General features: G+C 43.8%; 1 protein-coding gene across 3 annotated transcripts in view; it reads left to right on the top strand.

Annotated features, from left to right (window-relative positions):
- Nucleotides 1-24,209, top strand: part of LOC140389955 (SH2/SH3 adapter protein NCK1-like) — a 314,633-nt gene that overhangs the window by 236,394 nt on the left and 54,030 nt on the right. The window contains exon 1 of one of the 3 annotated variants that reach the window (XM_072474658.1): nucleotides 9,233-9,371. The exons of the other annotated variants lie outside the window; for them this stretch is intronic. Within the exon in view, the coding sequence (XP_072330759.1) occupies nucleotides 9,338-9,371 (34 nt within the window). The 5' untranslated portion in view covers nucleotides 9,233-9,337. Of the gene's footprint in view, nucleotides 1-9,232; nucleotides 9,372-24,209 lie in introns of those variants that run through there. 3 annotated transcript variants of the gene reach the window in all.

The following is a 24,209-nucleotide window of genomic DNA, read 5'->3' as shown; positions in this document are numbered from 1 at the left end:
CTGTCCAGTAGTGACACCAGCTGGAATCCTAGCACCATCCAAAACTCTCCTAAATGTATCCTAACTTGCACCAGGTTTTTAGAAAATAAATTTAGAGTACCCAATTCATTTTTTCCAATTAAGGGACAATTTAGCGTGTTCAATCCATTACCTTGCACATCTTTGTGTTGTTGGGGCGAAACCCACGCAAACACGGGGAGAATGTGCAAACGCCACACGGATAGGGACCCAGAGCCAGGATCGAACCTGGGACAAAGAACAAAGAAAAGAAAAGTACAGCACAGGAACAGGCCCTTCGGCCCTCCATGCCCATGCCAACCATGCTGCCCGACTAAACTACAATCTTCTACACTTCCTGGGTCCGTATCCCTCTATTCCCATCCTATTCATGTATTTGTCAAGATGCCCTTTAAATGTCACTATCGTCCCTGCTTCCACCACCTCCTCCGGTAGCGAGTTCCAGGCACCCACTACCCTCTGCGTACATCTACTTGCCTCGTACATCTACTCTAAACCTTGCCCCTCGCACCTTAAACCTATGCCCCCTAGTAATTGGACCCCTCTACCCTGGGGAAAAGCCTCTGACTATCCACTCTGTCTATGCCCCTCATAATTTTGTAGACCTCTATCAGGTCGCCCCTCAACCTCCGTCATTCCAGTGAGAACAAACCGAGTTTATTCAACCGCTCCTCATAGCTAATGCCCTCCATTCCAGGCAACATTCTGGTAAATCTCTTCTGTACCCTCTCTAAAGCCTCCACATCCTTCTGGTAGTGTGGCGACCAGAATTGAACACTATACTCCAAGTGTGGCCTAACTAAGGTTCAATACAGCTGCAACATGACTTGCCAATTCTTATACTCAATGCCCCAGCCAATGAAGGCAAGCATGCTGTATGCCTTCTTGACTACCTTCTCCACCTGTGTTGCCCCTTTCAGTGACCTGTGGACCTGTACACCTCGATCTCTCTGACTTTCAATACTTTTGAGGGTTCTACCATTCACTGTATATTCCCTACCTGCATTAGACCTTCCAAAATGCATTACCTCACATTTGTCCAGATTAAACTCCATCTGCCATCTCTCCGCTCAAGTCTCCAAACAACCTAAATCCTGCTGTATCCTCTGACAGTCCTCGTCGCTATCCGCAATTCCACCAACCTTTGTGTCGTCTGCAAACTTACTAATCAGACCAGTTACATTTTCCTCCAAATCATTTATATATACTACAAACAGCAAAGGTCCCAGCACTGATCCCTGCGGAACACCACTAGTCACAGCCCTCCAATTAGAAAAGCATCCTTCCATTGCTACTCTCTGCCTTCTATGACCTAGCCAGTTCTGTATCCACCTTGCCAGCTCGCCCCTGATCCCGTGTGACTTCACCTTTTGTACTAGTCTACCATGAGGGACCTTGTCAAAGGCCTTACTGAAGTCCATATAGACAACATCCACTGCCCTACCTGCATCAGTCATCTTTGTGACCTCCTCGGAAAACTCTATCAAGTTAGTGAGACACGATCTCCCCTTCACAAAACCATGCTGCCTCTCACTAATACGTCCATTTGCTTCCAAATGGGAGTAGATCCTTGGTGCCTTGAGACTGCAGTGCTAACTACTGGGCCACCATGCTGCCCTAACGTGCACCAGGGTTGACTGATGAGCATTGGTTCCTGGCCCAGCAATCAGTGAATTTGAAATTCTCACCCTTGTTTTCAAATCTCACAAACAACCCAAATGTCGCATTCTACTTTCTTCCTGACCTTCTGACCAAGCAAGTCAGCTGGGGGTTGATATTTCCCATTTCCTCCTGTCCACCTCCCCCTTCCCAGTCCTGTTGTGTGCTCCGTCAGTGATTCTATCGTTTGCACATCTCACTCCAGAATGCCCAACCACTCATGAATAGAGCCTTTTTATGATTATTGCAATGACATTGTGGCATTGACAAAAACCTGTCTGAGGGCTGATGACACCTTTCCCCTAAATGAAGCTTCCCCTCCTAGTTGTACTTTTACCATTGCAGTCGGGGTGCAATTCTTGTCGCCAGATCACACCTTGACCACACATTTGTCCTGTTCCACCCAACTCCCCCACCTATCATTTAAAATGCTTGTTCTTTATCATCCATCCAATTACCATGCCAATTTTATCAACAAGCTATCTTTACTGTATTCTTTCCTTATCCTTTGCAACGAGCAATTTTTCCATCCTAAGAAAGTTTAACCTCCACCTCAGTTCATCATGCTCTCTCTCTCTCCGCTGAATTTACTGCTCTCCAAAATACACAACTTAATCAGTAAATCATCAGGCTCTGTGGATTGTGCTGCAAAGATTTGAATTTACATGAAACTTCAACACAATCCTGAAATTGCAAGATGATATGGCTGCAAACGTTGTGATGGGAAACCTGAAATAAACCCCTTCAAAATCTGGACCAGGGTCAAGCAAGGCTCTGTGATATTGCCATCCTATCTAAAATATACTTGACAGTGGCTGTTCACCTCATCAAAGATCAAGTACCATCTGTTGTCAGCATTAAATACTACCTCGATGGAGAACTCTTTAACTTCAGCTGCCTCCATGCCACATGGGATGTGGGCATTGCTGGCTAGACCAGCATTTATTGTCCATCCCTAGTTGACCTTGAGAAGGTTGCATGTGATGTAGTTACACCTACAGTGCTGTGAGGGTGGGGAGTTCCAGAATTCTGAGCCAGTGATATATTTCCAATTCAGGGTGGTGAATGGCTTGGATGAGAACTTGCAGGAGGAAGTATGCCCATGTGTCTGCTGTCCTTGTCCATTAGCTGGTAGCAGTCATGGGTTTCGAAGTTGCTGTCTAAGAAGCCTTGGTGAGTCCCAGCAGTGCATCTTGTAGATGGTACACACTGCTGCCACTGTGCTTCAGTAATGGGCTTTTCACAGTAATGCATTGTTAATGTACTTGTGACAATAAAGATTATTATATAGTGGAAGGAATGAATATTTGTGGATGGGGTGCCAGGTGGGCTGCTTTGTCCTTGATGGTGTCGAGCTTCTTGAGTGTTGTTGGGGCTGCTTTAATAAACCTTACTGGCTTATCCTATTTTTCCGAGCCTGTCTTCCCAGCCCTTTCTGTAAGCCACAACACTACGACTTCATATACCCAGCTATATTACAATGAAAGCATTTTGCGTTTTCTTGTCCCTCTACCACTATCGTTGGTTCCCTTTTTACTCTGAGGCACGCCCTCCTTAACATCGCCGACTACACCTCCTCTGCATTGACCCCCTCGGATCGTCTTGTGTCCCAAGTTTCTATCCTTCGCAGATTTAAATTGCTATCAAACATTAAACTTCCTGCTTTATGAACCAATTCAAAATTGTCAGCCATGTCTGTGGCCGGTCTAGCCATTTTAGCTCTCTGCCCTTCCACGGGTTCTCACTACGTGGAAGCGAACCATTAAATTCAACCAAAATAATTATTTCCCTACTACGCTTTTGACTGGGAAGTATTTTTCTTCCTCAAGACCTCCCCTCAACTCCTGCCTTTAACTTCAACCTTTTAAGTTGTTGTACCAGTTTCAGAAGTTCAAATTCTCTTTCCTTTGCTTCATTTGCCATCTCCATTTCTTTCAGTTTTTGCAGCATACCTTGTTCCTTCCTACTTCTCTTACATGGGGGGCAAGGTAACACAGTGATTATTAGCATTGTGGCTTCACAGCTCCAGGGTCCCAGGTTCGATTCCCAGCTTGGGTCACTGTCTGTGCGGAGTTTGCACATTCTCCCCGTGTTTGCGTGGGTTTCCTCCGGGTGCTCCGGTTTCCTCCCACAGTCCAAAGATGTGCAAGTGAGGTGGATTGGCCATGCTAAATTGCCCTTAGTATCCAAAAAAAAGGATAGGTGAGGTTACGAGGATGAGGTGGGATGTAGGCTTAAGTAGGGTGCTCTTTCCAAGGGCCGGTGCAGACTTGATGGGCCAAATGCCCTCCTTCTGCACTGTAAATTCTATGACTATCTATGACTATGATTTCCAATTCTTTCAATTTTAATTGGTTTTGAGCTAATTCTAATGGGTTAGACTGTGTTACTGGTAAGTTGAAATATTGAGCTATGATCTGTATTACCTCTGCTTTCTTTGCCCCTTTTGGTAGGGCAAATTGCAATTTCTCTACCAAACTCCAAAGCTTTGTTTTTGGTTCCCTTTTTAATTTTTAATTCCTCCCAAGTCATTTTCTCCACCCAGGACATCTTTTGCAACTCTTAAGGATCATTTCCAGTCGCTCCCTATTAATATTTCAACCCCGGAAAGAATGCAATCAATCCACACCCTTTAAGTTCGATAACCCCAAGCCAAACAAGAAATTATACTAAAAAATCTAGGGACAGCCCCCTTCTTTTTTACGAACGCCTGGTCAGCCCTCAGCAAGGGCTAAGATGCTGAACCAGAGGCATAAATGTTATAAGTTTTTAAGGCTGTGCTGAAAGATCGATTCGTTCTGGGAGTGAGAATATGAGAAAAAAATGCTTAGTTACTTTAAAAACAAAACTTTATTAGAAGAAACAATAACAAAATTCAAACATTTACTTCACAGTTCAAACACTAACAAGATTGTCCCGAATGACAATGGATCTCATGTGAAATCACCTTATGCATTCCCTGATGAGTTTAATTCTGAATGGGACCATATGACTCAGCCAAGTGTGGGTGTATCCCTGTGATTCTGCTGCTACCTGCATTTTTTTTCAGTCTGTTTTGACCCCTAAATTGCCTGTTACACATTGGACCTCATTTCTGGGCCCAATTTCCTAATATCTCCCTATCATGACAATCTGAGCGAATATCCCCAATTCTGACTTTATGATGGAAGGAAGCTCATTGATAAAGGAGCCGAAGATGGTTGGGCCTAAGACACTACTCTGAACTCATCATAAATATACATGATCTATAGTTTGTGGATGACTGCAGTGCTTTTGCCCACTCTGCACAAAATTTGCACGTCACTCAATCTTTTCAATTCCGCACACATGAAATTTCGCCTATCCTTGAAAGTTGTGTTTATTCACTCATGGGATATGGGTGACGCTGGTTGGACCAGCATTTGTTGCGCATCCCTATTTAACCTTAAACTGACTGGCTTGCTAGGCCAGAGGGCATCTGAGTCAAGCACATGGCTGTGGATCTGGAGTCACATGTAGCCCAGACAGGTAAGAATGGCAGATTTCTTCCCTAAAAGACATTAGTGAAGCAGATGGGTTTTTACGTCAATCAGCAATGATTTCATGGTCACCATTAGACTTTTAATTTGGATTTTTATTGAATTCTAATTTTTCGATCCGCCATGGTGGGATTCGAACCCGCGTCCCGAGAACATTTTCATAGTTTTCTGGAGTGCTAGTCCAGTGACCATATGACTATGCAACTGCCAAAACAAAAACCTATATGTCAACATTTACCTAATCAGCCAAATATTCCACTTCCCATATATATTGAAGGAGAGACTTTGGAATATATTGAGCACTTCCCATGCCTTGGCAGCCACCTCTCTCAAAGCCCACCCTTGACTAGAGATCCAACACTGAATCAGCTGCACCAGCTCAGCTTTCTACAAACTATGGCAACGAGTGATTCTCAACAAGGACCCTTGCGAATCAACAGATGTCCCAGTGTACAGAGCAGTTGCCGTTACCACACCACTGTACAACAGTGAGCCATGGGCTGTGTAGAGTGTGGGAGAAATTCCATACCCCCGTGGTTACACAATGCCTTGATTTTATAAAAGTTATTTCCTTCCATGGCCTGGTCCCTTCCTATCACTGTAATCTCCTCCAACTCTCGACGTCTCACCTCTTGACTGTCCCTGATTTTTTTTTTTTAATCGGTTTACCATTGGTGGCTGTGCCTTCAGCTGCCTAGATCCTGAGTTTTGGAATTTCCTTCCTACACCTCTCTGTTTCTCTATCTCACTTGTCTCTGTTAAGGTACTCATTAAAACCTGTATCTTTGTCCAAGCTTTTGCTCAGAAGACCTAAATATGGCTTGGTGTCATATTTTGTTTCCTAGTGCCTCTGTGAAAGACCCTGGGATGTTTTATTACATTAAATGTGCTGTATTAATGCAAGTTGTTGCTATTCTTGGCTCTTCCCCTATCTCTGTATCTCTACAGAGCTTTGGGATTTCTGCACTGCTCCATTCTGGTCTGTGGCACATCCCCAATTTCTTTTTAAAAAAAAAAAAAAGAAATTTAGAGTACTCAATTCATTTTTTCCAATTAAGGGGCAATTTGGCGTGGCCAATCCACCTACGCTGCACACCTTTGGGTTGTGGGGGTGAAACCCAAGCAAACATGGGGAGAATGTGCAAACTCCACACGGATAGTGACCCAGAGCCGGGATCGAACCTGGGACCTCGGCACCATGAGGCAGCAGCGCTAACAACTGGGCCACCGTGCTGCCCCACATCCCCAATTTCAATCAGCCCATCGTTGGAGGTCGTGCCTTCAATTGCCTCAGCAAAAGTTCTCGAATTCCCTCCAGAAACCTCTCTGCATTTCTCCTCTGCATTTCTCCTTCCTTTTTTTTTTAAGGACAATTCTTAAAGCCTAGCTCTTTGAGCATGCTTTTGGTCACCTACCCTATATGCGACATTGTTGTCAGATTTTCTCTCCTGTGGAGGAGTTTTATTTTGTTGAAGGCACTATATAAATGGTTGTTATTGCAGTCTTTCGATTAGGATTTTGTGGTTGTAATGATGGCAATACTGTCAGCAATCAGTACAACTTTGACATTAACAGCACTTGCTGGAGTGTGCATTTAAACATGGAAATCCAAATTTGTTTTTTTTGAGTAGTTTTTCCAATCCTCCAAAGGATGCACTATTAAAGTCTCCAGCATTGGAAATCTTGGTACTCACATGCATTGATGTGAACTTTCACTTTGATGTATTGGTCTCATTGCAAAAACCCCTGGGAAAAAATATATAACTGGGTATAACTGGGTTTTCAATTGCATACTAAGTTCAGGATTACTGCTGAATAACCTCTCTAGTCTTGAAAAAAATATTTTTCGGGAAGTCAAATTTCTCTGTTATGACAATTCCATTGATGGTTCAAATTACAAGAACATTTTTCAGTGTTATTTATAATATTTAATTATGACATTATCCCTTGGGTATGTCCCAATCTTCATTTTGGTCTCTGTTTGAATGGTGATCAATTTTTACTTCTAGGTTTCCTGTGGGAATCTGGGAATTGTCAGCAAAGTGGAGTTGAGGTCAAAATGTACCCAGGAATTTGTTGAATGGAGCACCAAGCTTGAGTGGCCAAATGGTCCACTCCTGCTCCTAAATATTATGTTGAATATTGCTGAGAAGAGCTAAAGCTTTTTGCCCGTCAGTCATCAGGATAAACCCATAAATGCTGAACTTCAAACGAACGCAACAACTTGTACTGTGGGAGAAAAGGGTTGGCAAGTTCATCCTGATTGACCGCAGCAATGCCATGGGAAAAACAATGGGGAACTATAAACTCCCCATGTTTCCAGATAATTCAAATAGGTATAAAGCTTGAATAAATTCCTTTTTGTTTGCAATGAACAGATCCCCTGCATATGAATGTATGTTCCTTCTAACAAACATAAATGAATCACGCTACCAGCTCGGGCAGCACGGTAGCACAAGTGGATAGCACTGTGGCTTCACAGCGCCAGGGTCCCAGGTTCGATTCCCCGCTGGGTCACTGTCTGCGTGGAGTCTGCACGTTCTCCTCGTGTTTGCGTGGGTTTGATCCCGTTTCCTCCCACAGTTGAAAAACGTGCAGGTTAGGTGGTTTGGCCATGATAAATTGTCCTTAGTGACCAAAAAGGTTAGGAGGGGTTCTGGGTTACGGGGATAGGGTGGAAGTGAGGGCTTAAGTGGGTCGGTGCAGACTTGATGGGCCGAATGGCCTCCTTCTGCACTGTATGCTCTATTACATAGCTCGACTGATTATCTTAAAACAGTTGTTAATCCACTCTTGTAATGTTCAGGAAGTGCTGCCCAATCTCAGAGTCACATCTAACAGCAAGATATTTTGATTTGGGTTCAGCAAACGCGGGCCGATTGAATATGGTCTGTACTCTACCTATTAGGAACAATGGAGTAAGAAGCTTCTTTGATGCGATCAGCCAATGGCTGAAAACGTACGGCCTATGCACCTAACATCACAACCGGCACCATACGCGACGTTGCTCAGTTTGTGTGGTGAGCAGGATGTCACTTTTGACTGATTGTAGCATTGTGTTAGTGGAAAGTGCCACTTGTGTAGCTGGGGCCAGTTTTCTACAAAAAAAGGAATATGTTCAAGCCAAGTGAATCAGATTGCAAACCCTTTATTGAGCTACTGAACTGTGCTTACATAGTTTTTGAAGAACGTTATGATTTTTACCCACTAAATATCCCCCCCCCCCCCCTCTGATAGTATTGATTGAATGAATGGAATGGAATTCCTGAAGGTCATCTCTTACTACACGACCTGTCTGAACTCGGCTATCTCAGCATCAACCAGGGTCAATCTTGTGTCCTTGCTGCTCTGTATGGTTCAGCTGCTTACGGATGAACTTGTCAAAACTTGACATAAAAGCTTAGTCTGTTACAGCTGCAATTAAATGGATGTGGGTTGCAGAAATGTTGACGATGCATGTAAAGTGCCAGAGTAATCGTGAAAAAGTGCAAGTATTCTGTCGATGTTTAACATGTGAACACTCTTGGAACATTTTCGTTTTTGTATTTTTGGCATTTTGACAGTTTGTTTAAACTGAACAGGAACTGGCATGTTATGCAATTTAACTAAATAAATCTATTAATACATTAATATGATGAAACCACACCATCGTGGGGGTTATCAAGCTATTCGTCCACACTAAGTTGAACTGGGTTGGTGGGAAACTGTTACTGAGTTTGGATGTTACCAGCTGAAATAAAAATCATTGCTGAGTTGAATAATGGAGCAATTTATATCTGAGGGGAAGGGACTGGACGATAAAGGGGGAGGGGAGGAAATAAGAGTGGGAGTTGAAATGTTAATGCCCTGCTTGCCCTGATTCTGATTGATAGCCACTCTTGTAACGAGTAAAGTGTTCTGAAGTAATGTAATCACTGTTACCGTGACAACATGATTCACTTGTTGGACAGGTTTTTATAAGAGTTCAAGTCAAATCTTTATGTTGATTGGTTGGGAGTTATCTGGAATCCTTTGGGTGAATATGGTATCAAGTCACATGCTCTTGGGGTGGGGAGTTTCGAGGCTGTTAATTGCTGCAAGATTACTAGAAGTTTCTATCGGACTCTGCGTATCTGAGCTGAACAGAGGCAACGGAAAACAGAATGGAACCAGTTAATATTATCAAACAGTTCTTTGGTAAGTTGCTAGTTTCTAATAAATGAGTGCGCCATGGTACATTCAGTTTAATGAAAACAATTAGGAATTGTCATTCAACTCGCTTACATTTGCTGAGTTAGGTGCACTGTTGATTTAATTTTGCGTTTGACTTTTAATAGCGAGCGTTATATTGGATTTATTTTACCTTCCACTAGTTGTCAGTTGTAAACTAGTAGGTATCCTATGGTTAAATGCTGTCAGGGTTTTGAACTTTTTTTATCCACCCGATTAAATTGCGAATGCCGAGAGCTGCAATAACATGGCATTCCAACGCTCAAATTCACAGCTTTTTGCTTGAGCCTGGAATTAAGATTATTTCTGTGGTTCCATCAATTTGTTAAATCTTGACTTCAAGTGAAACCTTTTCCTTCCCCATTTCAAGCTGCACACTTGTTAGTGGGAATTTTTGATAAACCTACCGCAAAGATTTGACCATTGGTGGTCACTATGACATCTGCTGAACATGTAATGGGAATTGTTTGCTTCCTTTACATTTTATGCTGAAATCGATGGCAAATAATGTTGAAGAGCCACATTAATTAATTTACATTAGATATTTTGAAACTGAGGCACTATGAATATTTTAGATGGGATAAAAGCACCCAATAAATTATCCTGATGACTTAGTTTGCCCAATGATTAGGTGAACCACACTGACTAGATTTATTCCTGGTCTTGACCTTAAACTGAGGAATTCCCTTCCTCAACTCCATCTCTGCCTTTATATCTCCCATTCCTCTTAACTGTCTCTTCGATCAGTATTTTGCTCACCTGCCTGATATCTCCTTATGGCTTGGTATTGCTCTGCTGAAGTGACTTGGGTTAGATTTCAACAGTAAAGACACAATATTAATGCAAGATGTTGTCTTTATTGAATCAGCCCTCGATTAGGGTGGAAGAAATTGGCTTCTTGCTGGACATAACCTATGTTGTGTGAGTAGGCTTTATTGCCATATCTCATTGTGGCTGTCAAGCCACACGTGTAATGTTGGTGATGTACCAAGGAGAGGGAGCAAGCCCAGAGCCAGTGGGAACATGGGCCCTGATGTTAACAACATGAGGGGGGCTTATTTACCTTCAATCCGACCCAACCCACCCATTTTTTGGAGGTGGGGTTAAAATTCTCCCCATAACTTGAGTAAATGATTAATGTTTTCAGGAGGGATGACGGAGTTTGGGAGGGTGGGAGGAAACAGGAAAGGAAAAAGACTCTGACTGTATTCAAGCCACAAATATTTTTGGAGGGGCTCTTCTGATAGAAAATGTGGAACTAAGCTGTTAGAGATTCAGGAAAGTATCCGGTTTAGTGTCAGTTTATGAGGATTATCTATGATTATTAATGACCCATATTCTAGGGTTAACTGAGGAGAGCCAATGTCCCTTTATCTGACTGACCCTCAGCCAGTGTGCATTTGTGAACATTGGTTAGGACAAGTTTAAGTGTGGCTATAATTCCCCCATAGTATTGTTCATTTAGATTAGAAATAAAATACAAGGAGGCTGTGCAGCTTTAAAATCTCCTCAGAAACATGAGACTAAAGACAACAGCAGGTTTCTCTGGAAAAATTTCTAAGTTCATTTGTGGTGGGTCTTTCAGGGAGTTTGCTGCCGGCAAGTTCCCCACCGCTATTCAATGGCACTTAGTCATTTTTTTTAATGCCCTGTGGAGTTTCTCACCGGTTTAGCCCACGAAAAGGAAACAAAGTCCCCGAGCGAGTGCGTTTAGCCATGTATTTCATGGCGCTCGCAGTGCCGAGAAATACATGGCTATTCACCGTGACTCACTTTGAATAAGGGGTCTAAACATGGAACTCGCGGCCAAGGCGTCACATAGCCTTGTTTTTTACAATGGGGAGTTCTGCTCGCTGGAACTCCCCATTGTAGCGAGAAATCTCGTGAGGCGTTGCAAGTTGGGTAGATCCGGGGAGCGAGTCTCCCAGCTTTCACTGGCCACGCTATGCAGCACAGCGTGGCTGGAAAATTGCGCCCGTAGAATCCCTTTGAATTTTTTTTTAGCACTGGTAAGTTGAACTCCGAAATCGGGCCGCCAAGTGAGGACATCCCGCTATTGGGTCCTTGGGGAGGGGGGGATCTGGGGGGCCCTATTCAGGCCCCTCCAAGCTCCCTTAAGCATCCCCCCCTTCCAAGACTCCCACCCTTCACCCCCCCCATTCTCCCAGAGGCCCCTACGTACATGCCCTGCACACCGCACCCTTCAAACACCCCTCCACCCTCTCAGGGGAACAGCCCCCCCCCCTCAGCTCCTTGGCAGTGCCACCCTGGCACCTTTTCAATGCCACCCTGGCACCCAGACAGTACTCCTGCAAGCTGGCAGTGCTAGGGTGGCAGTGGCAGCTCTGCAGTGCCAAGGTGCCTGCGTTCCAGAGGGAGGGCTAGGGGACCACCCTGCACTTACCCTGACCACCCAGGGGCCTCCGATTGCCCGTGAGACCCCCCCTGGGTGCCATTCTGATTGGCACATGTTTGTGTGGACCAGTGCTGAATGGCGCCCGACTGCGACCTTCTTGGGGAGTCCGGTGGATGCCGCGTATGTTTGCCAAAGCCGGTTTAAAACCAGCTTTGGCGCGCGCTGTTTGGCCCCACTCCTTGTGGGTGGGATTCGGACTCCGACATCTCACGGGACTTGGGTGAATCCCGCGAGGAGTGAAGACTGCCAGGAAGCCCGCGAGAGGGCTCTCCCGACATTCACCGGCCGCACCGCACTCAAGGGAGAGGGCAATGCGGCGGTTGATCGCACCAAATATTACTAGTAAGAAATATATTTGAGTCATGCAGAGCATTTTGGGTACTTAAGGTTTTAATTCAAGTTTATACAAGATATTCCCGATTAACCATGTTGAGAATGCATTATGAATGAAGAGATACACTTTATTTCAATTTATATTGTAAATTTCCTCACCAAATTCATGAATCACTCTTGATGCATTCATAGTACTGACAGCAATGTTCAGGGAATGATGTTATGTAAGCCCGTACACCTGTGCTGACTTGCTCTAAATGACAAGCCTGGCAGATTCGAGGTGCAGAACTGCAGAATATTTTTAACCTTGAAACTAAAATGTATTTATTGTTGGAGTGAGATGAGTGCATACAGTAGTGACCAGGACTCGGTTTGGGAAAGAGCAGTGCCTTTGTGATCAACTGAATACCAAAACAAGGCACCACTATTTGAATTAAAATGACACCAGATATAGTGAGGATGTCAGAGTTGCAAAATGTAATTGCTTTTAATGTGTAGGTTATTGCCCTGAGTGCCTTCAGTAACTGCTGCTGTCAGTGAATGTGGCTGAAATTCTTACTATCCAGAATACGTTGTCATCCAGTTTCTTTACGTAGACCTGGGTCCGTCAATCTGTCCTTCAACGTGTCTTATGGCACGACAGGACAATTTGCACCTTTAATTGTTCTCAGTCAGTCGTGTGATTTTTGTTTTGGAGTAAATTTTCTCCTACCAGTGTAGATTAGGACAGTGCATTATTGTGTAGCTTCATTCAGAGATGTTAACCTGTTGCAGATTGGCCCAAATGGTTCAATGAGTGGTCGGGTCTGGAATACGCTGCCTGGAAGTGTGGTGGTGGAGACAGATTCAGTCGAAGCATTCAAAACAGTGTTAGATGTTGACTCAAATAGAAATAACGTGCAGGGGAATGGCACTAAGTCATCCCAATTGGAGAGCTGATGCAGATGTAATAGGCCAAATGGCCTCCTTCTGCGCTGTAACAATTCTGTGATTAAATAACCAATGAATGTAGTCATTTGTTCCATGGAGGGGATGAGAGGAGGGTCAACCCCACCAAACTTCTGAGCTTGCTGCATTATTCAAAGTTAAGTTTCAGTAGCAACTACTGTAATTTGTTTGGAAGTACTGAGCACCGTCTTTTAGCATTAATTAACCCATCTATAATGATGGTGCTCAGAACCCATCTGTATAATGATGGTGCTCAAATCAAATGCATTTAATGCTGAATTTCCAGAATTATGCTGTTGCATAATGGATGCGTTGCCCTAATCATCCTTTCCATAATACTTTTCCTTGTTTATTTTTCTTACTCAGAAAGTAACTCTGTTTTTTTCCCAGATTGGGCATTGTTTGTCAAATTATGCATTGTTCATAATATCATGATTATCAGATGTAATAGAGTATCTGCTAGTTCCTTTGATCCTACTGGATGTCCTATAGTAACATCAGGACTATAGCATGTAAATATTTCATTTCATATAGTTTGGATATGGCCGTGCACTTTCACATAAATCCTTTCACTGTATTGTCAGCATTGCAATATTTGGAATGTGTACAAATTGCCAGTATTAGAGATTATGAGACAGCATCAAGGATTCTTGGTTGGTATCAGAGGTTATGCAGTGTTGATTTGGGGATTGAAAATAGTAAAATAAATTCCATTTGAAATTCTCTCTCTCTCTCTCTCACTCTCACTCTCACTCTCTCACTCTCACACTCACACTCACACTCACACTCACACTCACACTCACTCTCTCTCTCTCTCTCCCCCCCCCTCTCTCTCTCTCTCTCTCTCTCTCTCTCTTCCCCCCCCCCCCCCCCCCCCCCCCCCCCCCAGCCCCTAGCAGAATTTTATTTTCTCTTGGTTATATTTTGCTTCCATCCAAATTCAGTTGGTGCCCCTCTGTTCAAATGCATAATCCCACTCAGGCCCAAGGTCCTTTTAGGACTGAGGTGAGGAGAAATGTCTTCACCTCGAGAGTGCTGAATCTGTGGAATTCACTACCACTGAAAGTAGTTGAGGCCAAAACAAGAAGGAATTAGATATAACTCTTGGGGATAAAGGGATCAAGGGATATGGGGGGGTGGGGAGGGCGGGGTCAGGGTATTGAACTTGATGATCAGCTATGATCACAGTGAATGGTGGGGCAGGTTCGAAGGGCTGAATGACCTCCTATTTTCTATGTATGTTTCTCAACACTGCTGATGGCTACCACTAACCATTGGCATCCAAAATGTTAGAGAATGACAAGGTTACAAATACATGGAGGCAGGTGAACCATTGAATGTGTACTATAATAAGACTTAATGTTGGAGGACCAATAATTTACCAAAGATTATGCTTGTAGGGATGCTCTAATTTGCTGTTGAGCTATTGGTGTTTGTTTACACCTTTCCTCCATCCGTCACAAATACAAATACTTGTACATTGCAGAGTTTGTGGTGAGACAGTCAATCAGCATGTTATGTGCTCACATACTGTGCCTCTGATGGAATGAACACGGGGTCATAATCATTGATTGCTCAATGGTTTGTAAATAGTCATAACTTGGTCATTACATTCTCTTAGGAGGGAAAATCAGAGCTAATTCCAGTGATCTATCTCAGTAACAAAAGTATTCTGATCCAAGTTGGCTAAATTTGCTTGATTGGAATTCGTGGTGTGAGTTTTACGACCCCCTATTGGGTGTGTCTTTGGTGGGATGTGGGGAGGAGGCAGGTCAAATATAACAGTCCACCATCTGTCCTCGCTCTCCTGACCCATTCGCGAAAAGGTGGGAGGGAAGGGGAGGTACCTCCATTGAGGAGTGCCCTATGCAAACCGGGCACCCTCGTTTGCTTAGAAAACCTGATCCCCACCACAAATCCATTCCCATATCTCCCAAGGGTCTGTGATCCCTCCCCAATCAAAACGCCTAGACTCCTCTCACTTCTGGGTCCATGGTGCCAATTTTGTGGAATTGCTTGCAGCCCCAGCAGTGCCTAGCCCTGAGTTCTGGTGATGCTGGGATTGCCAGGACCAATCCAATTAACCAACAGCTCTCCAGGGTGGGACTGACTTTTACAGAGGGGAGGACAGTCCCACTCTCGGCTTGTTGAATTCCACTCGGGTGACATTACCGCTATGGGGGTGAGTGAGCTTTTCGAATGTTGGTCAGTATAATGCATTGGGTGAGCAATGCGTTATACCGTTCATTGAAACAGAAACTGCTGGAAAAATTCAGCAGGCCTGACAGCATCCATGGAAAGAAACCAAGCTAATTTATCGGGTGCGTACGATCCTTCTTCAGAGCTTAAAATACCGACTTGAAAGGTCAACTTGTTTCTCTCCCAACAGACACTGCGGGACTGACTGAGTCTTTCCAGAATTTCCTGTTTTTATGTCAGATTTCCAGTGTCTGCAGTATGTGCCCACTGGGGATTTTACCTTTATTGAGTGTCACTGGGAATTTTACTCTTATTGAATGTGCCCACTGGAGGTTTTACTTTTATTGAATGTCCCCACTGGGGGTTTTTGCCTGAATTGTGCGACTGTTTCCATTTGTTTATGAAGCAAGCACTCAACCCTCATTTTATTGTCAAAACAACCTTTGTGAACGAGTCTGTGGGAAACTTGGGTCGAGATGCAGTGGAAAGTTTGCTACAAAAGTAGGTGAAAAATATTTAGTTCTGTGAGGCAGGTGCAGCTTCATGTATATTGTGATTTTCTAATTTCTCCCATCTAATTGTGTGTGCATGCCGCCTTCGGCACTGATTTATTTCACATTTTTGTCATCAATTATTAATAAAACCTGCAAAAATCTTAATCAACTGGTACATTTCTGTTGTACGACCAAGTCTTTTCCTGCTGATACATGATATAGATCCATTTCTCGGGCTGTAGATTGTATATGTGCTGCTGTTCAGCAACATAATCCACAGATTTGACATCAGTTTCCATGTTTAATCTGAGGAGATACAGCTCTGCATCTCACCACCGCATCTCTCAACCTCTCCACTGCTTTTGCATTGTCAGTCTGCTGCAATTGTGGATCAACTCAAATTTGCTCCAACTAAGTATTGGGAAGATTGTAGCCATTGGATGGAATCCTCCAATCCTGCCAGCAACGGGAAGCTTGGTGGGCGGGGAAAGGAATTTGGCATGAGGCCAAAAACTAGTATCCCAACATTGGGATGATGTTCAGGAATTTTGTTTTTGGGACTTCAAAGGCAGGTCAAGCTTCCAGATCAACAATGTCGGGAAGCCCTTTAGAAGGGCTTTAGAATATTAAGAAGCAGGATCTCCGGCAAATTAATATAAGATTGAAAACCTAAAGTGATTGGCACATATTCGGTGCAGATGTCCCATCTGCTGGTGAGTGCTGCAACCTGAACTCCTGTCTGACACCCCTGTGCACTCACACACCTCGACTGCCTGATGTTCTTAAGTGTCAGTGGGAATAAGCTGTGCACTTGCCCTCTTCCTCTTCCGAAACTGCTGAGCATTTCTGTGCTAGGCCCCATGGATGCGCACCTTTGTTGTTACCCTGTCCATACCCCACCATGGTCAGACTGGAGGGCCTCCTGCTGCCATTCTCTGGAAACACCTCTCACTTTTCCTGGCCAGCCTGGAGAACAAGGCTTCGCTGAACCATGGAGCCACACATTTTATTCTTTGGGACAGCCAGACTGAAGCTCCTAGTTTGTACTGAGTCACTGAGTCAATGGTTTCCATTGTATAGAGCCCGGATGTTCAACTCTTGAGGAATGGCAGGGACAGCAACTTTCTTGCCACTCTGCCACGAGATTCGCCGTGCTCTGCGTGGATAGCCACTGAGCAGAACCACACAAGATTGCGCATGTTTAGCCACTGTCACCCCACCCCCCCAGCGGAAATAACTCCGACTTCTACTCCTGCACCAAACTTGGAAAATTCTATTATTATTTTTGGCCCTCATTTACTTTTTGAAGTTTGGGAATAGTGCTTTGAGATTTTATCAAAATTACTAAGTTATTTCATTTGACAAAAAATATATTTAAGTTTCTAAGTGGTAGTTTGGTAGTACAGAACGTATAGCTGAAAAAAAGAGACACTGTTAAAGCTTTACGTCTTGCACTCAATGGGAAAGATTCTAAGAATACCAATTGTAAAGGGAACAACAGTTAATACTGCAAGAGAATAGACTGCTCATTGGTTGTCAAGTGGTCTCTGGGAGAGATCATGGAGAATGCACCAGGGAACAGTTAACTTCCAAGCTTTTGTTTAAATACAAACCAGGCAGGCTGACTCTGATCAAGGTTTTGTTCTGGGGAATGAACCAGGGAATGGCGACCCCCCCCCCCCCCCAACTTTTGTTTTGTTGAATAAGATGCAACACATGGGCATGCTCTTTCTGTCAAAGGGGAGGGTTGTGTATAGATGTAGCTTCAAGTGCTTCAATGTTTCAATGAAGCTTCTAGTAGCTTCTAATACTGGCAAGTGAACCACGCTTGGTATTCTTGTGAATCTGTTAGAATCACAGAATTCCTCAGTGCAGAATGAGGCCATTCAGCCTATTGAGTCTACATTGACTCTCTGAAAGAGCACCCTACCTAGCCCCACTCCCCCACTTTATCCCCACAACCCCACCTAACCTACACATCTTTGGACTGTGGGAGGAAACCAGGGAGGCAGAAGGTACAAACTTCTCACAGACAGTCATCCAAGGTTAAAATCAAATTCGCGTCCCTGGCTGTGAGACAGCAATTCTAACCATTGTGCCATCATGCTGGGTTCTGATGAATATTCAAATTTTCAATGAAATTCATTAAATTAATCATCTTTTGAGACTACACTTGGAACAGTCTCAACAATTCCATTGAAGTTCAATGTTGACTACAAATTTAAAATCTCGTCTGTATATTTATTGACTGTCTGTATTAATCTGTCTCGTCTGTATTAATTAACCAACACAATACTTCCAAGCACAATGTTTCAAGTTGTTTGTTCTTTGGATCCCTAATTATGATGCCATAAGAATGTTTTTTTGCATGTGCATGACTTTGCTGCTGATAGTCATGGCTTATGTTTTGCTTGTGCCTTTTGCCCATAAAGGAAGAAGCTATAGGGAGAAGCTATTTGAACTAAATTTTAATGTGTTTTTTTAAATTAATTTACAGTACTCAATTATTTTTTTCCCAATTAAGGGGCAATTTAGTGTGGCCATTTCACCTACCCTGCACATCTTTCTGGGTTGTGGGGGTGAAACCCAAGCAGACATGGGAAGAATGTGCAAACTCTGCACGGACAGTGGCCCGGGATCGAACCCGGGATCCTTGGTGCCGTGAGGCAGCAGTGCTAGACTAACCACTGTGCCACCGTGCTGCCCTACTAAATTCTAATGTTGGCTAATTTCTTGGACATCAAAAGATTATTAAGACGTGTTAATTGTGTCTACATGCAGGATTTTTTAAGATTGGTTTGGAGGGGGAGATTGAAAATGTAATGCATTTTCCAAACCAGAGAACTGATTTTCAGAGGTCTCCAGTACATGGATCAAAGGATTGTGTAATGCACCAGAAGCAATACGCCTGCAAACGCAACTAAATTTACATCTTTATGATAGAATCATAGAAGTTTCAGTTCTATATAATAAGCATGGAGATCCTCTTTTTTTCTTCAAGACTTTGTATATACAGGACCCATTTGGTTGAAGTCAGAAACTGCTGACTGGAATTGCCGCGCACAAAATAGTTGATGTGGCAGAATATTTGATCAGAAAGGCTGGTTATGAACAGTTTGCCACAGTTTACAGTAAATACATTTTATGTTGGCTTTTGTGAACTCTTTTTAAAATGCATTACATCTATTCAATGCGTTTTGGAATAGATATCATTGAGAAAATATAGTTGGCCAATCTTCGTTCACTCCTGTAGGCGGTATCTACATCTCCACCACTGGGGGGATGTGGGATCAATCCATATAGCAGAATACAATTTTTTTGTTAGTTGTCTCCGGGTTTTTGCCTCCTGCCCTACCTAGAATGCCATCCCACCTCACAAATCATTTTGTAGACTAGAACGTCCTTGTATCCATCCTAAATTTTCTGGTTAAATGTTCTATTTTTAAATTCTCATCCTTGTTTTCATAGAATCCCGAAAGTGCAGAAGGAGGTCATTCGGCCCATCGAGTCTGCACCGGCCCACTCCCCAGCCCCACCTAACCTACACATCTTTGGACACCAAGGAGCAATTTTAGCATGGCCAATCCACCTAACCTGCACATCTTTGGACTGTGGGAGGAACCGGAGCACCTGGAGGAAACCCACGCTGACACTGGGAGAACCTGCAAACTCCACACACACAGTCACGCAAGGCCGGAATCGAACCGCAGTCTCTGATTCTGTGAGGCAGGAATACTCACCACTGTGACACCGTGTCGGCCAAATCCTTCCATGGCCTGAAACTTCCCTATCACTGTAATTTCCTCCAGCACCGCAATCCTCTTGAGATATTTGTGCTCCGCGAATTCTGGCCCCTTTGCATTCCCTGATTTTTAATCACTCCAGCATTGGCGCCCATGCCTTCAGATGATTAGGACATAAGCTCTGGAATTTGCTCCCTATGCCTTGCCTCCTACTTCACCGTCCTCCTATTACAATCCCGGACCAGGCCCCATCAGTTGCTAGGATACTGGACAGAAACCTCAATATTTTATTTCAATTTTGAAAGACTGTGAGGAAAAGATACTTCCCTCCAGGAGTGATCCCACACAAATTGGGATATGGTATATTGAAACAAACTTTATTACTAACACAGGATTAAAATATCTTTAGCATCACATGAGAAAATAGCTTGCAATTATCCATTAAACAACGCTTAACAATGACAGTGAAACACTAATTCCTAACTCTCCACTCAAGGAACACCCACCTCGGGTCACAATCCACTTTTAAATACAGTTACCGGTCTCGGGAATATTTGCTGTAAAGAGATGTCTTGGATAAACCACTTTGAGAAAGTGATACCCTTCAGGACCCAGCTTGCAGACTTTTGCCTCTCTCAAACTTGCTGCCTTTGAAATTGTAACTATCCTGTTCACAGGCAACTTTTTAACTTACTGTCTTGATCATCTGCTTCTGGACTGTCCCCAGTCAAATCTTTAACTGAATTATTTTGAAAGAAATTGCTAGTCTGTACACCCAACAGATCTAACCTCACTATATTGACAGCAACTGCTTAAAAAAAAGATGAAACTTTTTAAACTACAGAATTTGCTTCAGCCCCTGCCTCCTCCTTAACTACATCATCTTACTAAGCTGAACAGGCCTCTAATTATCTATTCCCCAGGGTACTCTCTTAATATGTACAAAGGTCTTTTAGCCCAAACTTTTATGATGCTTTAATTGCACCTCTCTTTCCAAAGAGGTCTAGCTGCCTTGCAAACCAGGATTTTTTAAAACATGACTACAGTAGCACACATTATCTCAGACTTTTAACCCTTACTGCATCAAATACATATAATACGATACACCTGAAATTCCTACATTCATCACACTCCTTTAAGACGCTACTTAAAATCTACCTCTTTGACCAAGCATCTGGTCATTTGACCTAACCATTTGGTCCCTCATGGTAGACTAGTACAAAAGGTGAAGTCACACGGGATCAGGGGTGAGCTGGCAAGGTGGATACAGAACTGGCTAGGCCATAGAAGGCAGAGAGTAGCAATGGAAGGATGCTTTTCTCATTGGAGGGCTGTGACCAGTGGTGTTCCACAGGGATCAGTGCTGGGACCTTTGCTCTTTGTAGTATATATAAATGATTTGGAGGAAAATGTAACTGGTCTGATTAGTAAGTTTGCAGACGACACAAAGGTTGGTGGAATTGCGGATAGCGATGAGGACTGTCGGAGGATACAGCAGGATTTAGATTGTTTGGAGACTTGGGCAGAGAGATGGCAGATGGAGTTTAATCCGGACAAATGTAAGGTAATGCATTTTGGAAGGTCTAATGCAGGCAGGGAATATACAGTGAATGGTAGAACCCTCAAGAGTATTGAAAGTCAAAGAGATCTAGGAGTACAGGTCCACAGGTCACTGAAAGGGGCAACACAGGTGGAGAAGGTAGTCAAGAAGGCATACGGCATGCTTGCCTTCATTGGCCGGGGCATTGAGTATAAGAATTGGCAAGTCATGTTGCAGCTGTATAGAACCTTAGTTAGGCCACACTTGGAGTATAGTGTTCAATTCTGGTCGCCACACTACCAGAAGGATGTGGAGGCTTTAGAGAGGGTGCAGAAGAGATTTACCAGAATGTTGCCTGGTATGGAGGGCATTAGCTATGAGAAGCGGTTGAATAAACTCGGTTTGTTCTCACTGGAACGAAGGAGGTTGAGGGGAGACCTGATAGAGGTCTACAAAATTATGAGGGGCATAGACAGAGTGGATAGTCAGAGGCTTTTCCCCAGGGTAGAGGGGTCAATTACTAGGGGCATATGTTTAAGGTGAGAGGGGCAAGGTTTAGAGTAGATGTACGAGGCAAGTTTTTTACGCAGAGGGTAGTGGGTGCCTGGAACTCTCTACCGGAGGAGGTGGTGGAAGCAGGGACGATAGTGACATTTAAGGGGCATCTTGACAAATACATGAATAGAGGGATACGGACCCAGGAAGTGTAGAAGATTGTAGTTTAGTCGGGCAGCATGGTCGGCACGGGCTTGGAGGGCCGAAGGGCCTGTTCCTGTGCTGTACATTTCTTTGTTCTTTGTTCTAACAACTTCTTATGTAGCATAGTGGCATATTTTGTTTGTTCATGCTGCTGTGAAGTTCCTTGGGGCACTTTGGTGCTACATAAATAGAAGTGGTTGTTGTTTGAACGTGTATCTTTGTATTCCTAGGGCAGCATGGTGGCAAAGTGGTTAGCACTGCTGCCTCAATTCCGGCCTTGGGTGATTGTCTGTGTGGAGTTTGCAATTCTCCCAGTGTCTGCGTGGGTTCCCTTCCGGGTGTTCTGGTTTCCTCTCTCAGTCCAACAATGTGAAGGTTAGGTAGATTGGCCATGCTAAATTGTTCATTGGTATCCAAAGATGTGCAGGTTAGGTGGGGTTATTGGGATGGTGTCCAAAGATGTGCAGGTTAGGTGGGGTTACGGGGATTGGGTCTAGGGAGGGTGCTCTTTCAGAGGGTCAGTGGCAGTCTTGATGGGCCAAATGGCCTCCTTTTGCACTTACGGTTCTTTGTTTCTGTCATAATTTAACTTGAAGTAACGTTAATACATATAATTAGCATTATAATACCAATTACTACATTACAGCAGTGTCCCTTGGTTGCTGCCTTTCAAGGTGTTGAAGGTGTGTGTAAAATTGTGAAAATGTCGGGCGCGATTGAACGGCCTAGTCCCGGGGGAGTCAGTGATGCAACAAGGCCATTAAATCTTGCAAGAGGACGATCGAACAAGATCTATCCTGAATTACGGCATGGAACTATGATGCAATTGCGCAGACGCGGTTAAAGGAAGGACAGGACTGGCAGCTTAAAGTACCGGGATATCGTTTTTAAAAATAAATTTAGAGTACCCAATTCATTTTTTCCAAATAAGGGGCAAATTAGCATGGCCAATCCACCTAGCCTGCATATCTTTGGGCTGTGGGGGTGAAATTCACTCAAACACGGGGAGAATATGCAAACTCCACACGGACAGTGACCCATAGCTGGGATCAAACCTGGGACCTCGGCACCGTGAGGCAACAGGGCTAATCCACTGGGATATCGTTGTTTTAAATGGGACAGAAGGGGAAACAGAAGAGTTGCATTGCTGATTAGGGAGCAGATCACAGCAGTGTTGAGGGAGGACACATTGGAGGGATCTTGTAGTGAGGCATTATGGGTTGAGCTAGGAACAAGAAGGGTGAAATCACAATGTTGGGAGTGAACTTTAGACCTCCCAACAGCCTGCAGCAGAGAGAGGAGTAGTTGTGTAGTCAGATACTGAAACGGTGTGAAAAAAGCAGAGTAGTTGTGATGGGCGATATTAACGTTCCACCATATTGACTGAGAATCCCTTACAGCCAGGGGCTCAGGTGGAGAGCCATGTGTTAGATGTGTCCAGGAGGGCTTTTTGATACAGTATGTTGACAATTCAACCAGGGAGGGGCCCATACTAGACTTGGTATTGGGGAATAAGCAAGCCAGGGGATTGATGTTTCAGTGGGGTGAATTGTGAGCTTAGCGACCATAATTCCATAAGATTTTGGGTAGTCATGATAAGGACAATCGTGGCCCGCGGATGAGGGTGCTTAATTGGGTGAGGGCCGATTTATATCCAAATTAAACAGGAACTGGGGAATGTGGATTTGGAGCGGCTATTTGAGGGCAAAGCCACATCTGATGTGTGGGAGGCTTTTAAAGGCCAGTTGATTGAAGTGCAGGACAGGCATATCCCCACAACAATGAAGGATAGAAATGGCAGGATTCGGGAACCATGGATAATTGTTGAAGATTAATCAAAAGGAAAAAGGAAGCATACGACCGGTCTAGGCATCTAAAAACTGACGAAGCCCTTGAGGAGAACAGTGAAAGTAGGAAGGAATTTAGACTTGGAATTAGGAGGGCTAAAAGGTGCCATAAAATATCTTCAGCAAACATGGTCAAGAGGAATCCTAAGGCTTTTTATGCATATATTAGGAGGAAGATGGTAGCAAGAGAAATAGTAGGCCCACTTAAGGACAATGGATGGAAGTTTTGCGTGGAACCACAGGAAGTGGGTGAAATCCTTAATGAGTACTTTGTATAGGTATTCACCAGGGAGAAGGACATGACAGATGATGAGGTCAGGGATAAGTGTTTGAACTCTCTTGAGGGCGTCAATATATCAAAGGAGGAAATGGTGAGTAGCCTAAATTGCATTAAGGTAGACAAGTCCCTGGGGCCAGATGGAATCTATATTACTGCAGGAGGCATGGGGATAAATAGCTGCCACCTTAACAGATATCTTCACATCCTCTTTGACCACAGGTAAGGTTCCAGAGGACCGGAGAGTAGCCAATGTTATTCCCTTGTTTAAGAAAGGAAGCAGGGACAATCCAGCAAATTGTAGGCCGG

The sequence above is a fragment of the Scyliorhinus torazame genome, chromosome 14 (genome assembly GCF_047496885.1).
Source record: "Scyliorhinus torazame isolate Kashiwa2021f chromosome 14, sScyTor2.1, whole genome shotgun sequence".
NCBI classification, from domain to species: Eukaryota; Metazoa; Chordata; class Chondrichthyes; order Carcharhiniformes; family Scyliorhinidae; genus Scyliorhinus; species Scyliorhinus torazame.
The sequence above is the reverse complement of the archived record's forward strand: the minus strand, read 5'-3'. Positions and strand labels throughout refer to the sequence as shown.